General features: G+C 41.9%; 1 protein-coding gene across 3 annotated transcripts in view; it reads left to right on the top strand.

Annotated features, from left to right (window-relative positions):
- TIAM2 (TIAM Rac1 associated GEF 2) overlaps window positions 1–21,612 on the top strand; it is a 336,144-nt gene that overhangs the window by 287,573 nt on the left and 26,959 nt on the right. For all 3 annotated transcript variants that reach the window (XM_085611533.1, XM_085611535.1, XM_085611534.1), the window contains exons 16-18: window positions 6,745–6,924; window positions 7,718–7,786; window positions 8,089–8,214. In XM_085611533.1, coding sequence (XP_085467659.1) covers window positions 6,745–6,924; window positions 7,718–7,786; window positions 8,089–8,214 — 375 coding nt within the window. The remainder of the gene's footprint in view (window positions 1–6,744; window positions 6,925–7,717; window positions 7,787–8,088; window positions 8,215–21,612) is intronic.

Raw genomic sequence — 21,612 nt, 5'->3', positions numbered from 1 at the left:
AGATCGACAATATCGTCCCCTCAGGTACATTCCTAATTTCCCATGGATCTTGCACATATTGACTGGACTGTCAGTTTGACTAGTTTCTATCCTAAATTATGTAACGTTACTTCAGTCATGGTTCGACTAATTTTCAGGCCATATTTTCCGTGATTTTAATGTTGTTAAGATTAATTGCTTACCAAGCTGCGAGTCCCCCCTCCCCCACCCACCATTGCCCCCACCCCTCCTTCTCTAGCTACGGTAGTACTCCTCACCGAATCCTATGGCCCGGAAGTTTGAACCCTAGAATTGCTCTAAGTAATAGAAACGCAACTTGCTGATACTGGTTAGGTGTAAATGAGCATTGGCAACAGATTCAGCGTTCACTCTTGACTTTACAAATAGTGAACAATTCCACATATTTCACCACAGTGTACTTTTGAAGCATCTAATCCGTATTCTGCAATGGGTCAATTGGTTTAATTAAACAGCTTTATGTGTTTCAACAGACTCTAGTAATAAAAAAAAAATCATAAAAATACGCTTTGAGTCAGCCCTCTCCACCCTTGGTCTGTTCATATTTTGCTTCCACCCAGCACAACATACGATGGGTCAGCTAATTTCAGTCTTCTCGCTTGCATTGTAAGTGACAGCATATTTGGCTAACCAAATGTGTACATCTGCCTATAAAGAAGTGTACTTTACTGCAAGGCCAATAATTTACTATGACAGTGCGCTCTGGTTTTTCAATTATTTATCCATTTTAGTTTTTTAGTCTTCCTTGTGTGTTTAAATTGCCTCTTTAGATTACAGTAATTCAGAGCCTATAGTGCATTTTCTTTGCACAAATCAGCATCATATTTTCCTGCGCTATGCATTAAAACTAAATAAAAAAGGGTTTCTATATCTGCCTGCTAGGAGGCACTGTACTGCTCTTTTAACATTACCTGCTATATATATTTTTTAATTTTAAAATGTATTACATGTATATGACTGCCCCATCTAAGCAGTGCCATGATTGCTTATTATTCTTATTTTTGTGGCAGATTCCTACAGTAGAAAATAAAATATAAATAACCATTTTAATAGCACACTAAGGCCAAATCTAGAGCTCATCTATTTACTTTGCCAGTGCTTGTTTACTTCTCATTTAGCACAGATGTTGAAATTGGCTTGTTTGCTTGTGTAGTATATTTGTTGTTTCAGCTGTAGGTTGTATTTTTTAGTTAGTTACTCCTTTGCTAGAAAATTTAAGAAATCATAGCATCTTGACTACGTTTGTTGAGTCAATTACGTCACCTAAACAGCAAGAGGATTAACGTTTTTAGTTATATTGAATAAACATGACCATAAGTTACCTACGTTGTCCATTTAATAATTCAGAACGGCTTTACATAATCCTAAAACTAAATTATGTTCCTTAAATTACATGTCCATCTTTGTTGCTTGGTTTTCAGTAAGAACTTTAGTTGTATATGCGGTTGTTGATACCGGAGTGACTCTAGATATAAGGTTGTAGCATTTATCAAGAAGAGATTTAGTTGTATAATGTATTTGTGTAGTTCTCTAGTCGTCCCTCTTTTGATGGTAAAACCATATTTAGCCTCCCCTTATTTTCTTTCCTTCCCTATTGTTTTTGATGCAGTGCTGCTTATGTGTAGGCTTCCCATTTTTCAGAAATAACCTTTGTTTCTTCCAAAAAAGGGTCTAGTTTGTAAAAATATCTGAACTGCTTATTATGTAAAAAAAAATCGAGTTGTAGAGTGTGCAAGTTCTAATTTGTGGGATGGGATTTCTGAAATGTGCATTTCCCTTGGAGGCTTTGTGGGAGGCTTGGATGATCGTTCTATAATATTCTGATCTATCCATATAATCCTGCGCTCTGGCGTTCATTCAAAAAGTGAAAGCGGCAACAGCAGGAGACACAGGGCCGGTTTCTGCTTAATCTTGATCCACAGAGGCAGAGTATCTTTTTCTGTCGTGGAACGCATCGCAGTAAGCAAATGAGAGAATCGTAGAGCCCTATCTCCTAAGAAAAGGCATTGATTGTCTCTTCCCCAGCGCAGTTGCAGAAAGAGTGTGCGTAGCCCCACACACCCACCTTTGCAACATAGTGCAAAGATGTATGTGTGCGTGACTTCTAGCAAAGATTTAGTAGTAGATGGGTACCCTTCCAGTACATAATAATATGCCTATAAAACGTCTCACACTTAAAATGTGTTTTGAACACGTCAGCACATATGCAAGTTATGAAAAGTTATAAAAAATTAAAACATTTCTCCTTACTAACACCTGCCTCAAGAAAGTGTATTTTTGGTACAAAGCCCTGTCTACCAATTTTTGTAGTGTTGATAAACCTGCGGTAAAGACTCTAATCACTGTCAGAGCTGGATTGGCCATGTGGAACAAGAGGAAAAACCACAGTGTGCTGGAGACAGGTTGGTTGCCTTTAGAGGAAGAAAGGTTGACGAATTCCTTGTCTTTGCAGCTCTGAAAATAGGTGTGAGGAAGCGCTGCAGGGTTGTCTTAAAGGCACATACCTAAGTTGCTGCAGACAAGAAATAATGTTCCTGTGTGCTGCACTAGATCTTGAATAAAGTATTGGAGTATTTAATTAGTACCTTTTCAGATCTGCTTAAAAAAATATGTTTTTCTTGCCATTTTACGTGTTGCTGAAATGAATCAACTGGTTTAAGATATAAACTAGTTTCTTCTAATTCTTGAAGTTGGCTGGCAACGGGAAAGGGGACAACTGTTTCAAAGAGTCTTGCTTGGTTGCTCCATGTAATATGCAATTGATATGATGGTGATGATGATGTGAGATTTATAAAGCGCACAGATACTCCCAGGAGTGTCCCAGCGCTGGATTAGAGGCTACCTACAGATCGTCCAGTTAAGAATCTTTTCCAAGGCTGCTTTAGAGTCCCAATAAAGCTGCTGATTATGGGCTAAATCACAGAGAATATCAAAAACGTTTGATGCTCATGCTGCTGCTTGACGTTCAGAAACTGATGCTTCGACTATCTTGACACAATGCTGACACTTCCACTGCCACCTTCCTATTGTGCTGTTATTTCCTCTACCTGTGAGTTTTAACTGCTTATCACCTTTAATATCTCTTTCACATATGCCAGCAGTCAGCTATTGAGAAAGACTTCCGGTTTATGATGATACAAACGATGGGTAATTTTAGGTTATGTTATTGATTGAATCACCTCTGTGTCCTCTTGAGTTCACATCAGAACCCAGATTTACTTACATTTTGCATAGTGGGTGTGCCACTCTTTTTGCAGCAGCCTCAACTCAAAATTTATTTTGAGATTTGCCATGCCAAGTGCAGCCAGATTTGCTGTGGCTTTGTAAAAAAGAAGAAAGTAACACAACGCTGCTTTGCGTTACTTTGCTTCGGGGAGGCAATACATGGTTGAGGCATGGGTGTTGTTGTGCATCCACGCATCTATTATGATGCAAATTCAGATTTACTAAAGTCTGCAAACTTTGGTTTGCAGCAAAATGGTGTGCCTACCCGAGGTTGGCGTATTGAGGAGAATAATCTTTATTTCTCCTGGGTACTTTCTCTTTGCAGGCACCACTTTCGGCACAAAACCTATTCATTGTGGTGCAAGGGTGCCTGTGTTGACACAATGAATGCTTCCTCAAGTGCACCAGCACAAGGAGAGAGCAGAAGTGCACCCTGCCTTAGTAAATATGGCACATTTCTGCTCTCTCCCTTTCAGGCAACGCAGCTCAAGTTCCCTTGCTGTCTTGCACTGCGTAACATTGCATTGTGTGAAAGTTCAGTAAGTCTGGGCCCAGGTTTAGAATAGGATAGCTAGATTCTGAAAAGTTGTGATTCGAAAGGAGGATCTGTACACCACTTGGTAAAAAAAATATTAAATAGTCTTGCCTCTATTTTCTCTCCGTTTCCCCTCTTTTTCCTGTCTAAAATGGTTGCCCTCTGTATTTTTGAGAATATTACACATTTACCTCCTACTGGCTGATTTTTGTTTTCTGCCTCAGAAATGTGGTATCCTTCTCTCCTGCGATTTTGTTTCAGCCTAAAATGTTGTCTTTTCCCACTTTAATCCCATCTTGAAGTTCTTCTTCCGAGTTTCTTCTATGTTCACTCCTAATTTTCCTTTATTAGGGTGATGATGTTTCTCACCATTGTTTGCCATACAGGCGCGCTGCAAACGCATTGACAGGTGCGCATTTAACACGCGCACATCCATTACTCAAACTGCCAGAACACACTTTGAGCTTTCTTTCGTGGAACATAATAAAAGACCTTTTAAACACAAAGATCAATTTGTAGTAATTAGCTTGTCTAATTAATGCTGATCTTTCTGCTGTTTTCCTATTGCTTTAAAAATACTTGTGTTTTTCAGAGTGTTTGTCTCATGCATTAACTGTCTATTTAACTAAAGAAGCATCTAAAAAAAAATCATAAATTCTACACATCAGGTTGTGCATGCATATGTACTGTGATTCGCCCCTTTGCCATCCTTGTTTGTGTATTTCTAAACATCTGAAGGGAAGTGTTGAATCTGCCTTGTGACCTTTAAAATGCTATCTATGGAGTTCATCTTGTGGTTGAAATTCACTATTTCACAACAGATGGATGTGCAGCAATGTACACAACCGGAGCTAGCAGGAGATGCCAAAAGTAACATCCTCCCCTAAACCCGCTGAGAGGAGAACAGGGGGTACAAAGAGTGTGGGGGCAGGTGGATGTGACGTTCAGCACAAGAATATTTGGTTGACCAAAGTTTCCTAACGCTTAACATGTGGCACAGTCAACCATTTTGAATATTTCTGCAGAGTTCCTCACCCTCCACGGATTGTATTCACCACCCCTTACTCCAGAACCAGAAACTGATGCAAAAGGAGCTGTCTAAAGCTGTTTCATTTGAAGAGTATTCATCACCTCTTCAATGTCTGTCTGAAAGACAGCTGTACGAAGGTCTTTGCTTTTGTGCAGCCGCTGCTATTTGTGCTCTGATTTCAAGGGTTTCCCAGTGCCAGTGCCTCTGAGCGTGCTAGGTTCTTCTTTATGTTGATTGTGTTTTTTATTTTCTACCATTACAAATCTGTACTGTAGAACTTTATGATGCACTGTGACTGCCTTTTCCAAGGCATTCGGTATTTGCAATGAAAGCGTTCTGACCTACACCTTGATACCACATTTTAGCCCTCCACCCGAGAGCCATAGTCATATGCTGTCCCATGTAAGGGCTAAGGTAAGATCAAGTGTATGAAATGCACAAGCATCATAAAAAATGTGCAGAATCCAGTGCTCTAAGGGTTTCCAGTTGTGATGGCATGGAAGAAGAAGCAGGCAAGAGAGGTCAACATTTGTGTGGCCATAACACTACACAATAAAGCAATCAACGTGAGCAGCACAGTAATCCTGTGGTCGATTACACAGTTTTGGTCTGGTTGTTAGACGTTTCTTCTCAAACCATAACCTAGGATGGCTCCCTAAATCCATATAAATTACAACCTTCTTGACCTATAGAAATGTACTCAGATATTGGCAGTTGCTCTCTGAAGTGTCTTCAGATACTGAAGTCTTTCAGAATATGATCAGTCAAAGGTTGGCTGGTCTGCAAGTGGACCTGAACATAAGCAACAATATCCTGATTTATGTAAGTAACAGCATCCAAGAGCACCACATTCGGTTCAGAGTAGTGTTCCAGATCTTTAAAAAATGTCTTGTACTTAAGCTCAAATTAAAAATTTACAAGTACTCCGTAGAGTTTTTTAGTCATGTTTGAAGCAGCAGGAAGTATCACAGACCCTAGTAAGGTAATTGATATTAATTTCGGTGACTGCAGCAAATGGTCCTGAATTCAGAAATGTTCTTCATGAACTTTAATGGTGCCATCATTTCACCGAAAGTGTTTTTGATGTGAAAAAAAGTATTGGTTACTTATCATAACCAATAGCAGTTCATATGTTCATGAATACAAGTCAGGTTAGTCTGGGGGAAGTATTTGTCCAAATGCCCAATAATGATGAAGTCGGGCCTTGTTGCCAAACCAGAACGGTAAGGACTCCAGCTGCTCAGCTCCATTCGTAAATAAAGCGGTGATCAAAAAAGACCTGGTTTGTCTGATTAGGGATTTAATTGTCAAGCAAATGGGTGTGCATTGGGTGCGAAATGTGTACAATATAAATGTGCAATCTTGACAAGAATTATTTGTAAAATAACTTTGAAAATAATATTCCTCGAATTCGAACATTTTAGGTGTCACACAAGTTCTTTAGCCTAAAGATTTCCCCAATCTATTTTGCCCAATCTATTTTGTGTTTAATAAAACTTTTTGGTGGTACTGCGTTCAAGTTAAGCAGGTGTTTTACCCCTAATATTTATTTTAGACTGTTGCTTTCCACCACTTAGTACACAGAATGATGTACCTGTTTTTATATAGATATTGGTAGAAACGAATGATGCTATATTGGTTTCCTTTGACCCTCTAGTAATGGGTTGAGGTGCCAACAAGCAAAGTAAGATGTGGGCACTTTTTTAATTCACCGCATACACATTTTAGTGACATTCTGACGAAGATTAATTTAACAGTACTGCAGGTGAGGCATTGTTTACGCTCTATCAGAAATTTCTGAACAAAGGGATACATTCTATTTTATTAGACGTGAATGGGTGCCGAAGATCTACTCATCATATTGCTTTGTTTTTTAATGTATCATATGCATCACATGCACAGTGCTGTACATAACAGTGACCTTCACTTATTTCAGAGTGCTGAACAGATTTCCACGTTGTGTCGAAGTTTGCAGGACATACAGCCCAACGGGATGGAAGGTCCAAGAGAGAGCCCAAATCCTCCTCGGAGGCCACTTTCTCGACACCTATCTGATGCCGACAGACTTCGGAAAGTTATTCAAGAGCTTGTGGACACAGAGAAATCATATGTGAAGGTGATTTAGGAAACCTATTAGCCTATTTCCTGTTAGTGCAGGAGAATCAGTGTTTTTGCAAATTAAGAACTTTGGGCCAGATGCATCAAGCCTTTTCCCGTTCGCAATCGGCCCGTTTGTGAATGGAAAAAGGCCTTTTCCTATGCATGAAGGTTTTGGCATTTGCAATTTAGATAATCGCAATTTTTAAAGGGTCCCCGCACACAGCTCCTTCCATTTCCACCACAACCCCGTCAATCCTCAATGGATGCATTGCCATCCTTTGTAGCTCCCGCCCAAATACTTTCCAGAGATTTAACCAACAGTTTCACATCGAGAAATTCCCACTTCTCCACCATCACTGCCCCATGCCTACTGCCTCCTCCCAACCCTACGCCTCCACACAGCCTCATACTTCCTCACAGTCCTATGCCTCCTCAATATCCCACACTCATAGCCTTGTTCATCTTCACCTTCTCTGATCCCTCCCGCTACTGCTTCTCTCCAGGGTATCCAGTGCATCTGCTCCTCTCACCTCATATTCCCTGTCCTTACAGTTCCTCCCCCTCACAGTTCTCCTTAACCCACCACAGCTTGTGTCTTTTTTACTTCTGCTAATCCCTTCTTCCACCACTCGCTGGGCCCACCTCATAGATGTATATTGGTCGGCCAAACAGATTGCAGGACTATTCTACCTAGATAACATTGTATGGGTAATTTTCTATTTCTGATTACTTTTGTGTGTCGCCCCCTCCCACTCTAGCCGATATCTCAGTGTATAATTTTGAAACTGTGTATGTTCTGTTTCACACAGGACTTAAGCTGTCTTTTCGAAGTTTACTTGGATCCACTTCAACATGAGACTTACCTCACCCAAGACGAGGTGAGATTGTGCCTGCTTGCTGAGTTTTTTTCTGTACCTGGAGTCTTAGCAGGGTGTTTTCTATACCTGTAGTACCAGCAGGGTGGGCTATAGATCAGGTGTCAGATACGAATATCCATAGATCACTATATTTTGGGTAACCCTTGAGGTTTACTTGCTGGTGTCTAATCACTTGAAAGTCATACAAAATCATCAATTACTAGCACTTTGTTGAAAAAAATAGGATAACTTGTTGGGAATAGCTGACTGGGAGGCAGTAATCACAATTTATTAATTCTATGTATTTTCTCTTTGTTCCATAGATGGAATCCTTGTTTGGGAGTCTACCAGAAATGTTGGATTTTCAGAAAGAGTTTCTACAGACTCTGGAAGATGGGATTGCTTCCTCTTCAGATTTTAACACTCTTGAAATTCCTTCTCAATTCAGGGTAAGCACATGCTCAGTTGTTACTCATCTGGTTTGATTCCAAAACTGGTGTTACTATGTTGGGATATGTTCTCTCTGACCAGAGAGGAAGTCAGCTACAAACATGTGCTCATCTGCCCCTCATTGACCAAAAATTTAGGTTGTTTGTCAAATGCCATAGATTGCTTTGAAACCAAGAATCATGTGCATATATTTAAAGAATATTAAACAGGACAGCTAATTCGACTAACAAGTTGTGAAGTGAGTCCAGTAGTGAAGTTCATCAAACTTCGAAATTAAATACTTTCTTCGCACAGGATTTGGCGGGAAGTGGAAAATAAGGGACTTGGGCATTGTAATGAGTTGTCTTTCCCCATATTCAGCTTTTTTTCCTAGCTGCCTTTGTACTGGGAATACAGGCATTGTTCACAGAACGGACGCTGTGTCGTAGATTCACAATAATTTAATGGTTTTTACCAGTCTGTCAAAAACGCATGTCAGACCCCAGAGATGTTACTTCTTGTCCGTGACATGTCAGCCCTTGGTGACATTGAGCTCAATTTTCCATTGCCAATTGTATTCCTTCTGAGATAGAAAATCTGACTGTATTTTCTTCTGTGACATTCAGCTTCAGCTTATTATCTGGCATTTAGATAATATTTTACAACTGTGAATAGTTGTTAACTGAAAATCATAATTAAATGTTATGCTTCTTCACATTGGCTAAATTCCATCCTAGCCATTCAAAAAGCATAACCAGCTACATTAATGTTTTAGGCAACACTTAAGGAAAGTGACACTTGTATCTTGTTGTGCTGATAGCTGTAAACTTCTGAAGCACAGAGTAGAGAAGATGTGCCTATAACCTGCTCATGCAGCAGCTGTAGATGTATGTTGTTGGAAGTGTATTTGGGATGACCTCCTACAATCCACACATGTCGAGCTAAACTGCTGTTCACATTTCTGAGTGTCTGTGGTTGTGTAAATTCCCAGCAGCCGATGGCACGTAGAGTGTAGCCTGACCGAAATGCTTCAAGCAAGAAATATTTCTTTGAAAATCTAGGGTTTGGATTAAAAAAAGAAAATGTGGTGAAGGAAGTGTTTGCATAGAAGGTGCATTTTGCAAGACACTATTATGAAGGATCTTTGAGGTGCTTAAAAAAGTCAGAGAGAGGTTGTATCAATTTGAGGGTGGAGGGTCAGGTTTTACTTTGGGAAACAGATGCTGCAGCGCCGAAGATGCTTAAATGATGAAACAATGTGACCAGGATTGCTTTGAAAGATCATGGACAGTTAGATCTCCCCTACCACATACCAGCATGCAGAAAATGTCAAGCTGGAACAGTCACAGTCATTCATATTTTTGAGGGGGACACTAGTGTCAGAATTAGATTTTAAAACTCTATAATGTGACATGGCCAACAATCAATCCAGCTCTAATAGTCATCTTTATTGTTGATACATTTGTATATATTTGTGGGAAACCACCCTCAGTAATTCCTACCTATAGGTAAATCTTTCCAGGGTGTGACCATGGTCCACAGCAGGAACATTAAAACAGCACCCTGATACTTCCTAGATGCTTTAGTCTATGGTAAGGTAAGTGTCTTCGTGAGGCAACCTTCATTTCATTTTTACGTTACGCATGTTTCTTTGATGAATGGAGATTAGTCACCAAGTACAGACACAGGTTCAGACATTTGTTTTGACAGGAAATGTATGCAAACTAGGTCACAGCGAATGCAGAAAAGTTCAGATTTGCTTTGTCCTGATTAACATTTGTCAGTTTCACTACTCAAGATGCAAAAAGGAGCTAAGAGATGACCCAAGTTTATCAGTCTACATGTACAGTGTCATTGTAGTTCATATGAAGTGTTACTTCATGTTCATACAATCAGCACTTCTGCTAACTTTGTTCACATGATATCTGGTGTGTGTGTCTGACATCGACATGTTTAAGCACTGCGATGATTATGTAGAGCCTTCATCAGGATAGGCAATGATACTGTTACCAAGGGTACTTTAACGTTAATTCTGGTGGTAAAGAACATAATATTTTTCTGTAATACTCAAAATCTTGTAAAAAGAATATCCTACTTATGTTAAAAATTAAGGTTTTCTCACTCTTACACTTACCTTTCAATATATAATATACCCATTATAATGGGACTAAGGGGTTGCCCTTTACTTCTTGAGGCTTGCTATAAATCTGCCAGTTGCAAGACGTACACTCTAGTTTTCATCTTAACACGTAGTTCAGATGAAATGACTTTTCTCCTCAGACCAGTACTTTAGCATAACTTCACAAGCACTGTGTAAGGTAGAGTGAATTAAATGGAGTATGGTAGCAAAGAGCCAGCTTATCTACATCAATGGATTCCCAACCTGATGCGGTACTGGTTAGGAATTAGAAGTTCTAGGCCAGTGCGATCCATTTGTTTGCAGTCGCCTTGAAGAGGCCACACAGAGTGGCAAGCTGTACGTTCATTCCACAGTCGTGAAAGTAAATGGATTTACTACAAGTGGTGTTTTAACATGGGTTGCTCCTTATAAGTCATGAATTTTCCTACATGGTGGCCATTCCTCATAGTGCCTGGAAAATTGGCTTCACTAAACTTTACTTGCACCTCATCTGGTTGTGTGGAGTTATGCTTTTCATTAATTTTATGTTTATGAATCAAATACCTTTATTGGTACAGTAGAGGTATCCTGAACTGTATCATTTTTACCATTGCAAAATGGATCAGTTGGGAGAGCAGCTTGGCTGCTGACTCGTGGGAGCCCCCCTATGTTCACCAGTTCTCTTTAGGAATTGGAATCATCCGAAGTTTCCTGGGCTGAGGCATGAGGAAGGAGGGCTATGGAAGCATGTTTCCCTTTATTTCCCCTAAAATGACAGCAGCTTATTGCAACAGGCCTTTGTGGAAGTGAGCTCCTATCATGTGGACAATTAGAGTACTGAAGTCATCTCTGCTGGGAGTGCAGTACATAACGCACACAGTTTTCTTTCTCTTGCTTGTGCACACACTTTGGGATGTTGTCTCTTTACAATATTTATATCACTGGCTATTGGATTAGAAATTGACAATATTCTACTAACCTAAGCAGCAAATCAGGGTGCACCACTATGCTCTGTGGTTTAAACGAATGTAAGAGATTGCGTGAAGACTGAAGAGTCTTGTATTTGTATTCAAGTATTTTGTGTTGTTCTAGGCAAGTGTCATAGCAGGGTATGTAAGAATAATATTGTGTGTGTCTGTAGTTTTACAGTTTTAACTCCAGGCCCACAATGTGATAGTGAGGGGAGGTAAAATTATGTAAGTTGGATATTAATAGCAAAATGGCCAGTTCTTACATTACACACTTATACTGTTACACATATTTACAGCTTGGGCATTAGAAGCTAGTGTTTTTCCACAAATCACATGAATCCAGAATTGGAAATTAGGTTTCCAGGATCCTAGGTAAACAACTGAGCCACTGGTCCACATTCCCTCCATTCCAAGCCATGGTGCATACCACTGCTTGACACTGATGGTTGTGTGCAGAAATCAGGACACACTAGGGTACAACGTACCGGTACAGAAGGTGTAACATATAGATTAAATGTTGCTGTAAAAATAGATTCCCTGTGGGAGAAGCGCCCTGTTGGTGCAAGAATGGACCTGTTTTCTAGGGTTCTGGCGAGGCTTCACCTCTGGGGTCGCGTGTGGTGGTGTTGGAGCAAGGAGGAGACTGCTTGGAGGTGTGATGAGACCGCTTTCTGCCTCAACCGAGTCAGCTTGAGGATCAACTGAAGCCCTGATACCACGAAGATCAGATGAGGCCCAGTCCAACTGTAGCCAGCAGATTCAAGATGGCGACTTGCGGTCTCTGATGCAGCAGAAGTGAGAGTCTCAGCTCAGTAAGCACCGCTAAGAGAAGAAGGACTCCTGCACCCTGATTGCCGTGTTGGGGATCTATTATGTCACCATGAGACTCTTGAGTGTGATCTGGAACAACCAGTGAAGTCTGGCTCAGCACAAGGAGAAAGGGTTTTAAAGGAGTCTGTAGTGGCTGGGCTGCATGGATTCCAAGGGTGCAAAAATATGGGCGTCCTGCTTGTGACTACTGGAGGTGCCCACATGTAAGAAATAAAGAATTTAGCTATTGTGCAGGGTGTTTGCTGGAATGACGTGAAAACTCGTATAGTGCATCTAAATGTGATGCCTCCAAAGGACAATAAACCTAAAAACAAATGTAAGACTATAGTTTCCTCCCTCAGCATCCTGTAGGATTTGGAATTGAAATAACACCTGAAGGAGAGATGACTGATGTCCCAATGAGAGGAGAGGCCTTGATACCAGAAGTTGTATTGGGATCAAAACTTAGGGGCAGATTTACAAGAAAGTGACGCATCTATAGAGATGCGTCACTTTCCTTGCGCCACCCTAAAAAATGCTTGCGCCACCATGGATGCGCCGTATTTACAATACGGCGCACCATGGCGGAAGGATTGACAGATGTGTCAGAAATTCTGACGCATCTGTTGGGGCAAAAGTCACGCATTGCTGGAGTCGTGTTGCAAGCACGACGCAACTCCAGCAATGCATTTTGTGGCCTAGTCCCACTACACTGCGTCACTCCTTACGCCTGGCGTTAGGTTTTGACGCAGTGGCGTCCTCAAAGTGACGCAGTGAAATCTTGTAGATTTCTCTGCATCACTTTTACGAGGCTTTCCTGCGTAGGAACGCCCCCCTGCATACATTATACCTGACGCAGGTATAATGTGATGCAGGGCTTTACAACGTGATGCATCTCCCTAAATGCGTCACGTTGTAAATAGGGAGCATTGTTTGCGCCGCCGTTGAGTCAAAAAAGTGACGCAATTGCGGCGCAAAGTGGCGCAAGGGGCTTGTAAATCTTCCCCTTAATCACTTAGAGGGCACTGTCTGGCCAACAGTGTCCATGGCCCGGATTTCCCTTGGGACACAGAGAATGATTTAACCCCTTTGCAATCAGTTATGGAGGTTTTTATTCACCGAGGACAGAGCAGAAGTAGACAAGGCCTTAAGGCTCCCTACCAGGACCGGGAGGGGAACAGCGAGCCCAGGAAGTTGGGTAATCCATAATGCCGAGAGAGAACCCTGAAAGAAGCCTCAAAGAAGAAATTGTTTACCACTGGAGGAGAAAGAATCCTGATCTTTCCGAATTGCATGCAGTCTATCCAGAAACAGAGGAAATTATAAAGCCGCTCATCGCCCTGGGTTTGGACGCATAGCTCTGCATCTGGCGAAGTTGAGAGTGACATTTGAGGCAGTTATCCATATTTTCACACAGACTGAAGAAGTCGTGGAGATCTCCGAAGTTAAGAGGAAAAAGTCTACATGGCTGCTGGTACACAGTCTGGTTTGGAAGACAGGGTCTTAGTGGGCACTTGGTTTTGGATCTGGCAGAAAAGTAAGCTCTCCTGTCATTTCTTAGCTATTTTTACACCTCCCCCCAACTCCCATCATTCTCAGTGTACCTAGTGTTCATATGGTGACGTTAGAGTTATCTACCTACTTATGATCCAGTGATGGACAAAAGTCTGAATTGGAGCTGTTTACCCTAACATAACGTGTATTTTTAAAGCACACCTTCACCGCAAAGGGTATCTTGGCGGTAAATAACAGATGTATATTGTTACCTGACTCAATGGTACTCATTTTATCGACTTCAGAAGGATGAAAGGCCCCACCGGTATTTGAAACTGTGACCATGAGGTCAAACACAGGCTGCTACAGTGGACGCATTAGTCCACTAAGCGACCGGACTGATTTAGCTTTCTACACCGGACCTGCCTGTTGAGATGCAGGTGGGTATGTATGCGAGCTCTTTGAACCAATAAAACCGTGTTGCATCACTGGCATCTATAAATGAATCAGTATTTCTTAGTCCTTTTCTTCATGTAAGGTGTGGTGTGCACATTATCTACTATGTGCCATCCTTCCATTGTGTGCACCAGCACAAATGGCTTGCTGCTGCTATAGACAGCCTATATATGGCTGTATACATTGAGAATGGTTGTGCATAGAATTTGTTTCAGTCATTCTGAAGTGGTAAAATAGAGCTTCATCGCAAGGACGTTGTTATCCTCCTGAGAAGCTAAACCCGACACTAAACTTGAAGTAGCTTCTTAGCTGCTGTGAAATGATCGTTTATCCGTTTTCTCCCCTTACTTTCCTGCGGGCTGGGCGAGTGGAGGCGTTCAGCAGCAAGTTAATGTCCCTTTGCCAGCAGGGTGGTTGTGAGAAGTGGAGTCCTCGGTGTGCAGACCCGTTGTGATAAGTAGCTAATGATGCCTGATGAGGGAGCCGGATTTGTGCAGTCACAGACTAATTGCACGTAGGAGAGTTGGTATCTTTCTACAATGCAGCAGCAGGATCTGACTGCTCACTATAGCGTGGAAACATTCAGTGCGCCCACTGTGAACATCACCGACAAAGAGGGCTCATTCACCATTCATAACTATTTTCCATTAGAGGTGTTTATAAACTTCCTTGAAAAGTACTCTGATTGCACAGACAATAAAGCATATTCCACTTTGTCTTCTCAATTTCACACGCGCCATTCAACACAATGGCGTTAAAAAATTATCTGATGATGGCCTCGACAATGTGAGGGATTTTGCTTTTTATATCTACATCTTAGTGAGTCAATCAATTCCTTTATTCAGATATATATTGTGTCCATAAAATTGCAATAAAATACATACGTTCTATAGTGTTAAAAAGTGTTAAAAACGAACATACATAAAACATACAAAAATTAAAATACACTCCCCGATCGAAAATACAATCAATACGAAATCATACAGCAGACTTTAGTGAGTCATTTGAGACACGATTTTTTTTTTTGTTTAAAATTTGTTTATTGGGATTTTTACATTACTTATCACAAATCAACATCTTACATCGTTATCATGCATTGACACATATCTGCAGTTGGGAGCTGAATGATTGTAAGTAGTTACATACATATTTTTACTGCCTCACAGCCGTTATGGATTCTATACATTGAAAACAGTTTCTGAAGGGAACCTTCCTTCTGGTTTGTACCGTTCAGTGGAAGTTTCTGAAACTCTGGCTGGGCTCATTCCCGATGGGTATGTATCAATGTTGTACTCTTATGGGTTCTTTCCCAGTGTCATTGTGTCCAATCTTGTGTGAATGTGTTCCCAGCTAACTATCATCGGGATTGCAACTGCCGATGTAAAATAGCAAACTGTTAACTATGGAGGTACAACTAGGGGGGGACATTGGGGAGCTATCGGACCGGGTGTCGAAAATATTGATAATGCGGACAGTGTCGTCGTCTTCGCGTGATGTGTTGGTGCGTATTGCGTGATGGTACGTTTGTGGGGGGGGGAGTTTAGAGCGTTCATGACTGGCTATCACTGTGTATGAGAGTAGAGCTTTGAGACACCATTATGGTTGAGGGTCATTTTGCAAAAACGAGATTCACCCTGAACCCACTTATTGGTAGATTTCTGCTCAGCCAGCATGTTGAATCTGTTATAGGGTGAAGCTGCAAAACTACTGTTACGGATAAGTAACTTAGTGCAGAGGGTTAATGAGTGTTTGACATATTGTGGGGTTTTACAAGGCCTTCCATGGCTGTCTACGAAGGTTCCACATGCAGTTTGTATAGGCCATAAGCCTACATAGGTTACACAGAGATCGAAGGTGTCGCATGAAGGGAAGATAGGGTGCTGGAGGATCTGTCTGAAAGATTGATCCTGAGGTATTTTGGGACAGACACGTCTTTGTAGGGGTAGGAGTATATTTATCTCTTTTGTGAAATGCAGAGAGTCTTGAATCGGATATGGGCTGGGAATTATTTGATCATATTTTCTTTTGACCTGTGGCCAGATGACGTGGCATGTAAGATGGCATTCTGCAGTTCCAGAGGGGCTTCAGGAGCCCAGTGAGTTGTGCATTGCCTTTGTAATTGTGACATGGCGTATATAATTGGGACAGTCGAACAGGAGTTGGTGGCTGGGAAATAGGACTTCATGTTCTTGAGGATGCTCACTTGGAACCAAGCTGCACAATGCCTTTTGCTCACATGGCCCTTGAAGGAAAGGTTAGGGCCATGGCTTCGTGCAGTTAGTAAAAGGAGAGCCTGTCTAGCGGGATAGGAAAATCCAAGTTTAGATCTGGACTTGGTGTGAACTCTTAATGGATTATAGCAGCAGAGAGCCAGGTCAGGATGGTGCTGAGGCATGATTCCTTCCCTCGATGACATCGGCTGACGACACTTTAAAAACGTAGGCATATAAGAGTATGATGACAATCGGATCTGCCATCAGGAGGCTTTGAGGTTCAATACTAACAACAACAGCGTTGATAATAGTTTATAATAATAATATTCATTGACTTCTAAAGGATTAAAGAATGAGTTGACACGGCCTAGATTTGAGGCTTTCGCCTACGTGTCACATCATGCGCTTATCTCCTACTTACACTAGGAATCTTAAGCTTTCCAGTTAATGTAAAAGATAAAGATCCTCGGTTAGTGTATTGAACCCTGGTCACCAGATGCGCATGCAACTGCTTGTATTGATTTATGTGGGATTGGGAAGAGGAGAATGCTGCTGACAGGTGTAGGGTCACCCAACCCTAGGCACCAACCCAACCCAGTGCTAGGCACCAACCCAACCCAACGCTTTCAGGATCTCTTTTGAGATCCTGAAAGCATTATCAAGTTACCTGAATTATTGCAGTAGACTGCAGATCGATGAATTTGAAGCACATCGTGGCAACCCATATAATTGTGTGGTTGGATGAAATGGGAGTACCTGGGCGTTTTTATTTTGTAGCTTAAAGGTGGGATTGGTTACATGGAGAGGATGATATCGAAGACATTACTGTTTTCTGAGAGAATGATCTGATGGAGGTTTGTATGTCACTATTATAAGTGATTGTTTTTGTGACTCAGTAATGCAGACAAAGTAATCAGTGGTATGAAGGAGAGCCATCTTAGGAAATGATGACATGTATGAATAGTTGAAACTGGTATTTGTGAAGACTATGTTGTGTCTAGAGTAAAATGCCTTGATGAAATAGTGGTTCATGTCATTGGATCTTTCTACAGTGTGTCGGTTGGAGGGGAAGAGGGAGCGTGTTCATACAGTTTTTGTCTTCTTGGAAGAGAACCTTACTCTTATTGTTGTACTGGAATGTCATGACTTTGCTCACTGTGAGGAAATGGGGTGAATTATATGGTGTGGTTGTGCGACCTCGCCATGTAATACACTTACCAACCCCTTTGGGACCAGTAGGTTTCGTTTGTGAAAACATTTAGCTCAACTCTGGGTAGCAGTGGCTCTGAGTAGTCAGGCTTACGCAAAGGAACAAGTGTTATGCATTTAAACAGCACCAAAACAACTGAAGAAGAAATACAAAAGGCACTCAAGAAATCCAATAGCAATTGAAAACAAGCATTTGCAATGCAATAAGTCTTGTATTCACGAGAGTTTGAGCTATTGGCATTGTAGCCTTGTATATATGTGTTGTTTTTAAAACAGATACATAATAGTGCGTTTGTGCTATAAAAATAAGGAGCGAGAGTGTCCTGCCTGACAAAGCTAGTTGAAAAAATAGTGCTCAGAGGCTGTAATTAAAGCCTACAGAGTAACAACTCACATAACAGGGGGTGTCGCCATGGGAGGTTACAAAATAAGACAAAGCGGTACTAAGGAGGGACTACTAAGCCTATTGACAAATAAACAGCCATAGTTTACACTGGACAATGACACAAGCAAATGAAAAATATGGGCGGAGCTTCAAGTCCCTACTTGAATGCAGCATGCCTCGCAGCGCATGCGCTGCCCAGGCTCGACCTAAAAATAGTCTGTATTTTTATTAATTTTTAGACACTAAAACCAAAAAGATCCACCTGAGGGTTCCTGGAGATACAGATCCTACAAGGTATAGTAATATGCACTTAATGGAACCAGTGAAGAGAAGTCACAGAACGGTTCGACTTCTTGGGCTTCTTCTGGTGAGACTTACCTGAAGAAGTCCAGGATTGTCATGATGATTGGCCCGGGTGACTTAGAGAGTGGTCCTGGGACCACCCTTTCAAGCGGGGCCTGGGGCGGTGCAGAGTTACGTGGCGAGCAGCCAGAAGCTTTATATCTTGCTCACAAATGGCCTTCGGATTTATAGTCTGTTATCCATGCAGACCGTGGAGTCGTGGTCCCGTTCCAGGCACCATTTACACACCAAGCGGTGGTCTGTCAAAGACATTTGTCTGTGACAGGCACCACAAGGCTTGACACCCGTAAGTTTCTTTGGGGACATAGTCCTAAAACAGGTGGAAAAAGGCACACTGATCTAATTCAACAAAATGGTTGAATAGTTGACAAAGGGGAACTCCCCCAGATCCATGCTGATGGTGCAGAAAACAAGGAACTGACATCAGCGCACTGGGGTGGCTCCTAGATAGGCACCGCACAAGTCACTTTACGCAAAGATGACGCCACTTGGAGCTGAATAGTGCCACCTACCAGCGTGCAAGGGGACTGCCCCACAAATTCCAGATCCATTCTGATGTCTGGGGAGAATTCTAAGGTAAGGAATCTGGGGCTAGATAGACACGCTAGCAGATAAGTCAAAGTAAAGCTTACCTAAGGTAAGTAACTTGTTTGTCTGGTAGGAAATTATCTAGTCAGTTAAACGTGGGCATGGCAGAGATCATGAGGGTTTAGTTTGTTGCCTTTAAAATGTGCAAGTGCAATAAGTGCCAAGTGAGGTCCTTGAAGTTGATCAGCTGTGTGTGCTTTGGAGGTTTTTCATGAGATCGTCTACGTCGGATGCACATGAGAAGGTGCATTGATGGCAATAAGTGATGTGGAGGATGAAAGTGTCGCTAATAATGAGGTGGGGAAGTGATTTGTGGCATCAGGAACAAGGTTGTGTTGGCTGGGACTGTATTTGTTGAGTTTGTATATGTTTGTGTGTGCACTATAGGATGAACTGGGTAGGCAGAGTGATAATGGGGTATGATATGCCATAATCTTTTGAGACCTTTGTGAGGAAATGGGGAATATTGTTGTGTGACCTCATCGTGTAATACACTTAGCAACCCCTTTAAGACAATGAGGTTTTATTTGTTAAACCTTTAGCTCATCCCTGGGTAGCTGTGACTGAGCAGTCATGCTTACACAAAGAACCAAGTGTAGAGCATTTAAACAGCACCAAGACAATTGAGGAAGAACTAAACGAGACACTCAAGAAATCCAACACTAATTTAAAAATATAGATTATATTTTTATGTAAATCTAGAGTCCAAAATGGAAAAGATACACCAGAGGGTTCTGAAGATAAAAAATTTATAAGGTATGGTAAATCAACACTTTTTACTTAACTGTGAACAAGCATTGTCAAATTCAACGAATTTGGCACTTAAAAACTTTTTTCAGGCAAAACGTAGGTAAGTATCAATGCGGTTACTTCCAGTTACTTTTCGACAACCAACTGCATCAAGGAGCCAGTCAAGGGGACCGAAAAGATTTACAGAAACAGTTACCTCTCCAAAAGGATCAGGCTTCAGTTCAGTTCCAGCGTCAGTAACTCCTTTCCATTGACTTCTATGAAGTGGTCCTTATGCAAGTGATACTGGATGCTGAAGATGCTTAAGGATGTTGTAGATGCAATGCGGTCTACGGGGGTCTTTCTGCAGCTACCCTTTGCTGAGGTTGTCCTGGCCACAGGGGTCGACGTCCCACAAAGTCCTCTTGGTTCTTGTAGAAGTCCAGTTGCCATTAGGTTATGAGTCGCCTGGTATTGCGTTTAGAGACAAATCCTTTCCTGGGTGATAACTCATCTTCTAGGTGACCAAGCTGCACTCCAACGACTCTCCGGGTCTAGCAGACTCAGGTGCAACTTTGAGCATGGTCCTGGTCTCTGATGCGAACATCTGGACTACCACCTTGCCCCAGCAGGTTTCTTCAGCTGTTGTGGCCCTGTGATGCAAACAGGAGGTCAGACTTCTGACGCTTGGAGCCTCTTGCTTCGGCTGGGCTCAGGAGACGACTATTCCACAAGCAGGACACAGCAGGCACAGTCTCTTCTCCTTTCATAGCCACCAGGTTCTTCGCCGGGTCCTTGGTGCAGCAGGGCAGTCCTTCTTCGATCCTCTTCTCCATTCCAATGAGATCTGAGTTCGGGGTGTTAGGGGGTGCCCTTTTTATGCCCAGCAAATACTCTTGGGAGGTAGCGATCACTAGCTAATGGGCTGCCAGGTTCTCTCCCACCTGATCTCAATTTCCTATGAAGTGTGGCATTTAGCTATCCCAGAAGTCTCTATTCTATCCACCCGCAAGATTTTGTTACCCCTCTCTCTAAGCGTGTAGAGCATCTGGCTGCCAATGAGATTAAATGCTCTTGAAAAAAGGGTTTGACAATTGGTTCTCCTCTCTTTCCTCAGTGCCAATCTGTCAGCCTAAACAATAAAGCAGCCCCTCTCCCAAGTGTGTCCTCATTTGCCCTGCAAAGGTGGCTTCTCCTTTTGGGCCAACACCTGTGTGGCTTCCTGTCAGGTATAGGTATCTCCTCTCCTTCATGCAGGTTTCTATTTCGACCTTTCCTGGGAGTCGTTTGCACATTTCCCTAGGAGGGCAAAAGGCTGTTTTGGGCGCAGACCCCATGCACAACCGTGAACTGGCATTTTGTAAAAGTTGCACACAGCAACAGTGATATTAATTTCAACAAGGGTATAAAGTCAGGCTTAATGCAACAAGTTGTTTGAAACCTTACAGTATCAACTTCACACCTTACAGTATCAACTTCAGTAGTCCCAGTCAGAAGTTAGCAGTGGTCTGAGATGTCAGCCTGCAACTCTGCACCCACCCATGTGGCTACTCGACTTTTCCACAGTAAAAATTTAAATAATGGGTTTTTACTGTTGGAACATGTAAACGTATACGTTCCATTTTCTAATATGCTGCACCCTGTCTTAGGTCTTACTAGGCCTGCCTTTGGGATGATTTATCTACATATATTAAAAAGGTAAGATTGGGCTTTGCCATTGCTTTAAATGGCAAAGTCGGATGAGCAGTTTGCAGGTGCTCTTCCAATCCGCAGTGGCAGACTGGGAGCCATGTTTTACCTTAGTCACATCCAGGGTGGCACAAGCAGTGCCGCAATCTCTGTGGTGACTCTACCTTACAAATCATGGGTACGCTGGGCATCATATACTAGGGACTTTCAAGTAAGTTAGCTTATGCTAATGAGTATAAGCCAATCAAACAAACACATTTTAAGTTTAGGGCACTGGCACTGAGGTCTGGTTAGCAGACCTCAGTGCACTTTCAGAGTCGAAAAACCAATAGCATCTGTCCAAAACTTTGGGGATGACCGTGCAAAAAGAGGCATTTCCTTACAACCCTTGG

This window comes from Triturus cristatus, chromosome 6, assembly GCF_964204655.1.
Source record: "Triturus cristatus chromosome 6, aTriCri1.1, whole genome shotgun sequence".
In the NCBI taxonomy this organism is placed as follows: domain Eukaryota; kingdom Metazoa; phylum Chordata; class Amphibia; order Caudata; family Salamandridae; genus Triturus; species Triturus cristatus.
The sequence above is the reverse complement of the archived record's forward strand: the minus strand, read 5'-3'. Positions and strand labels throughout refer to the sequence as shown.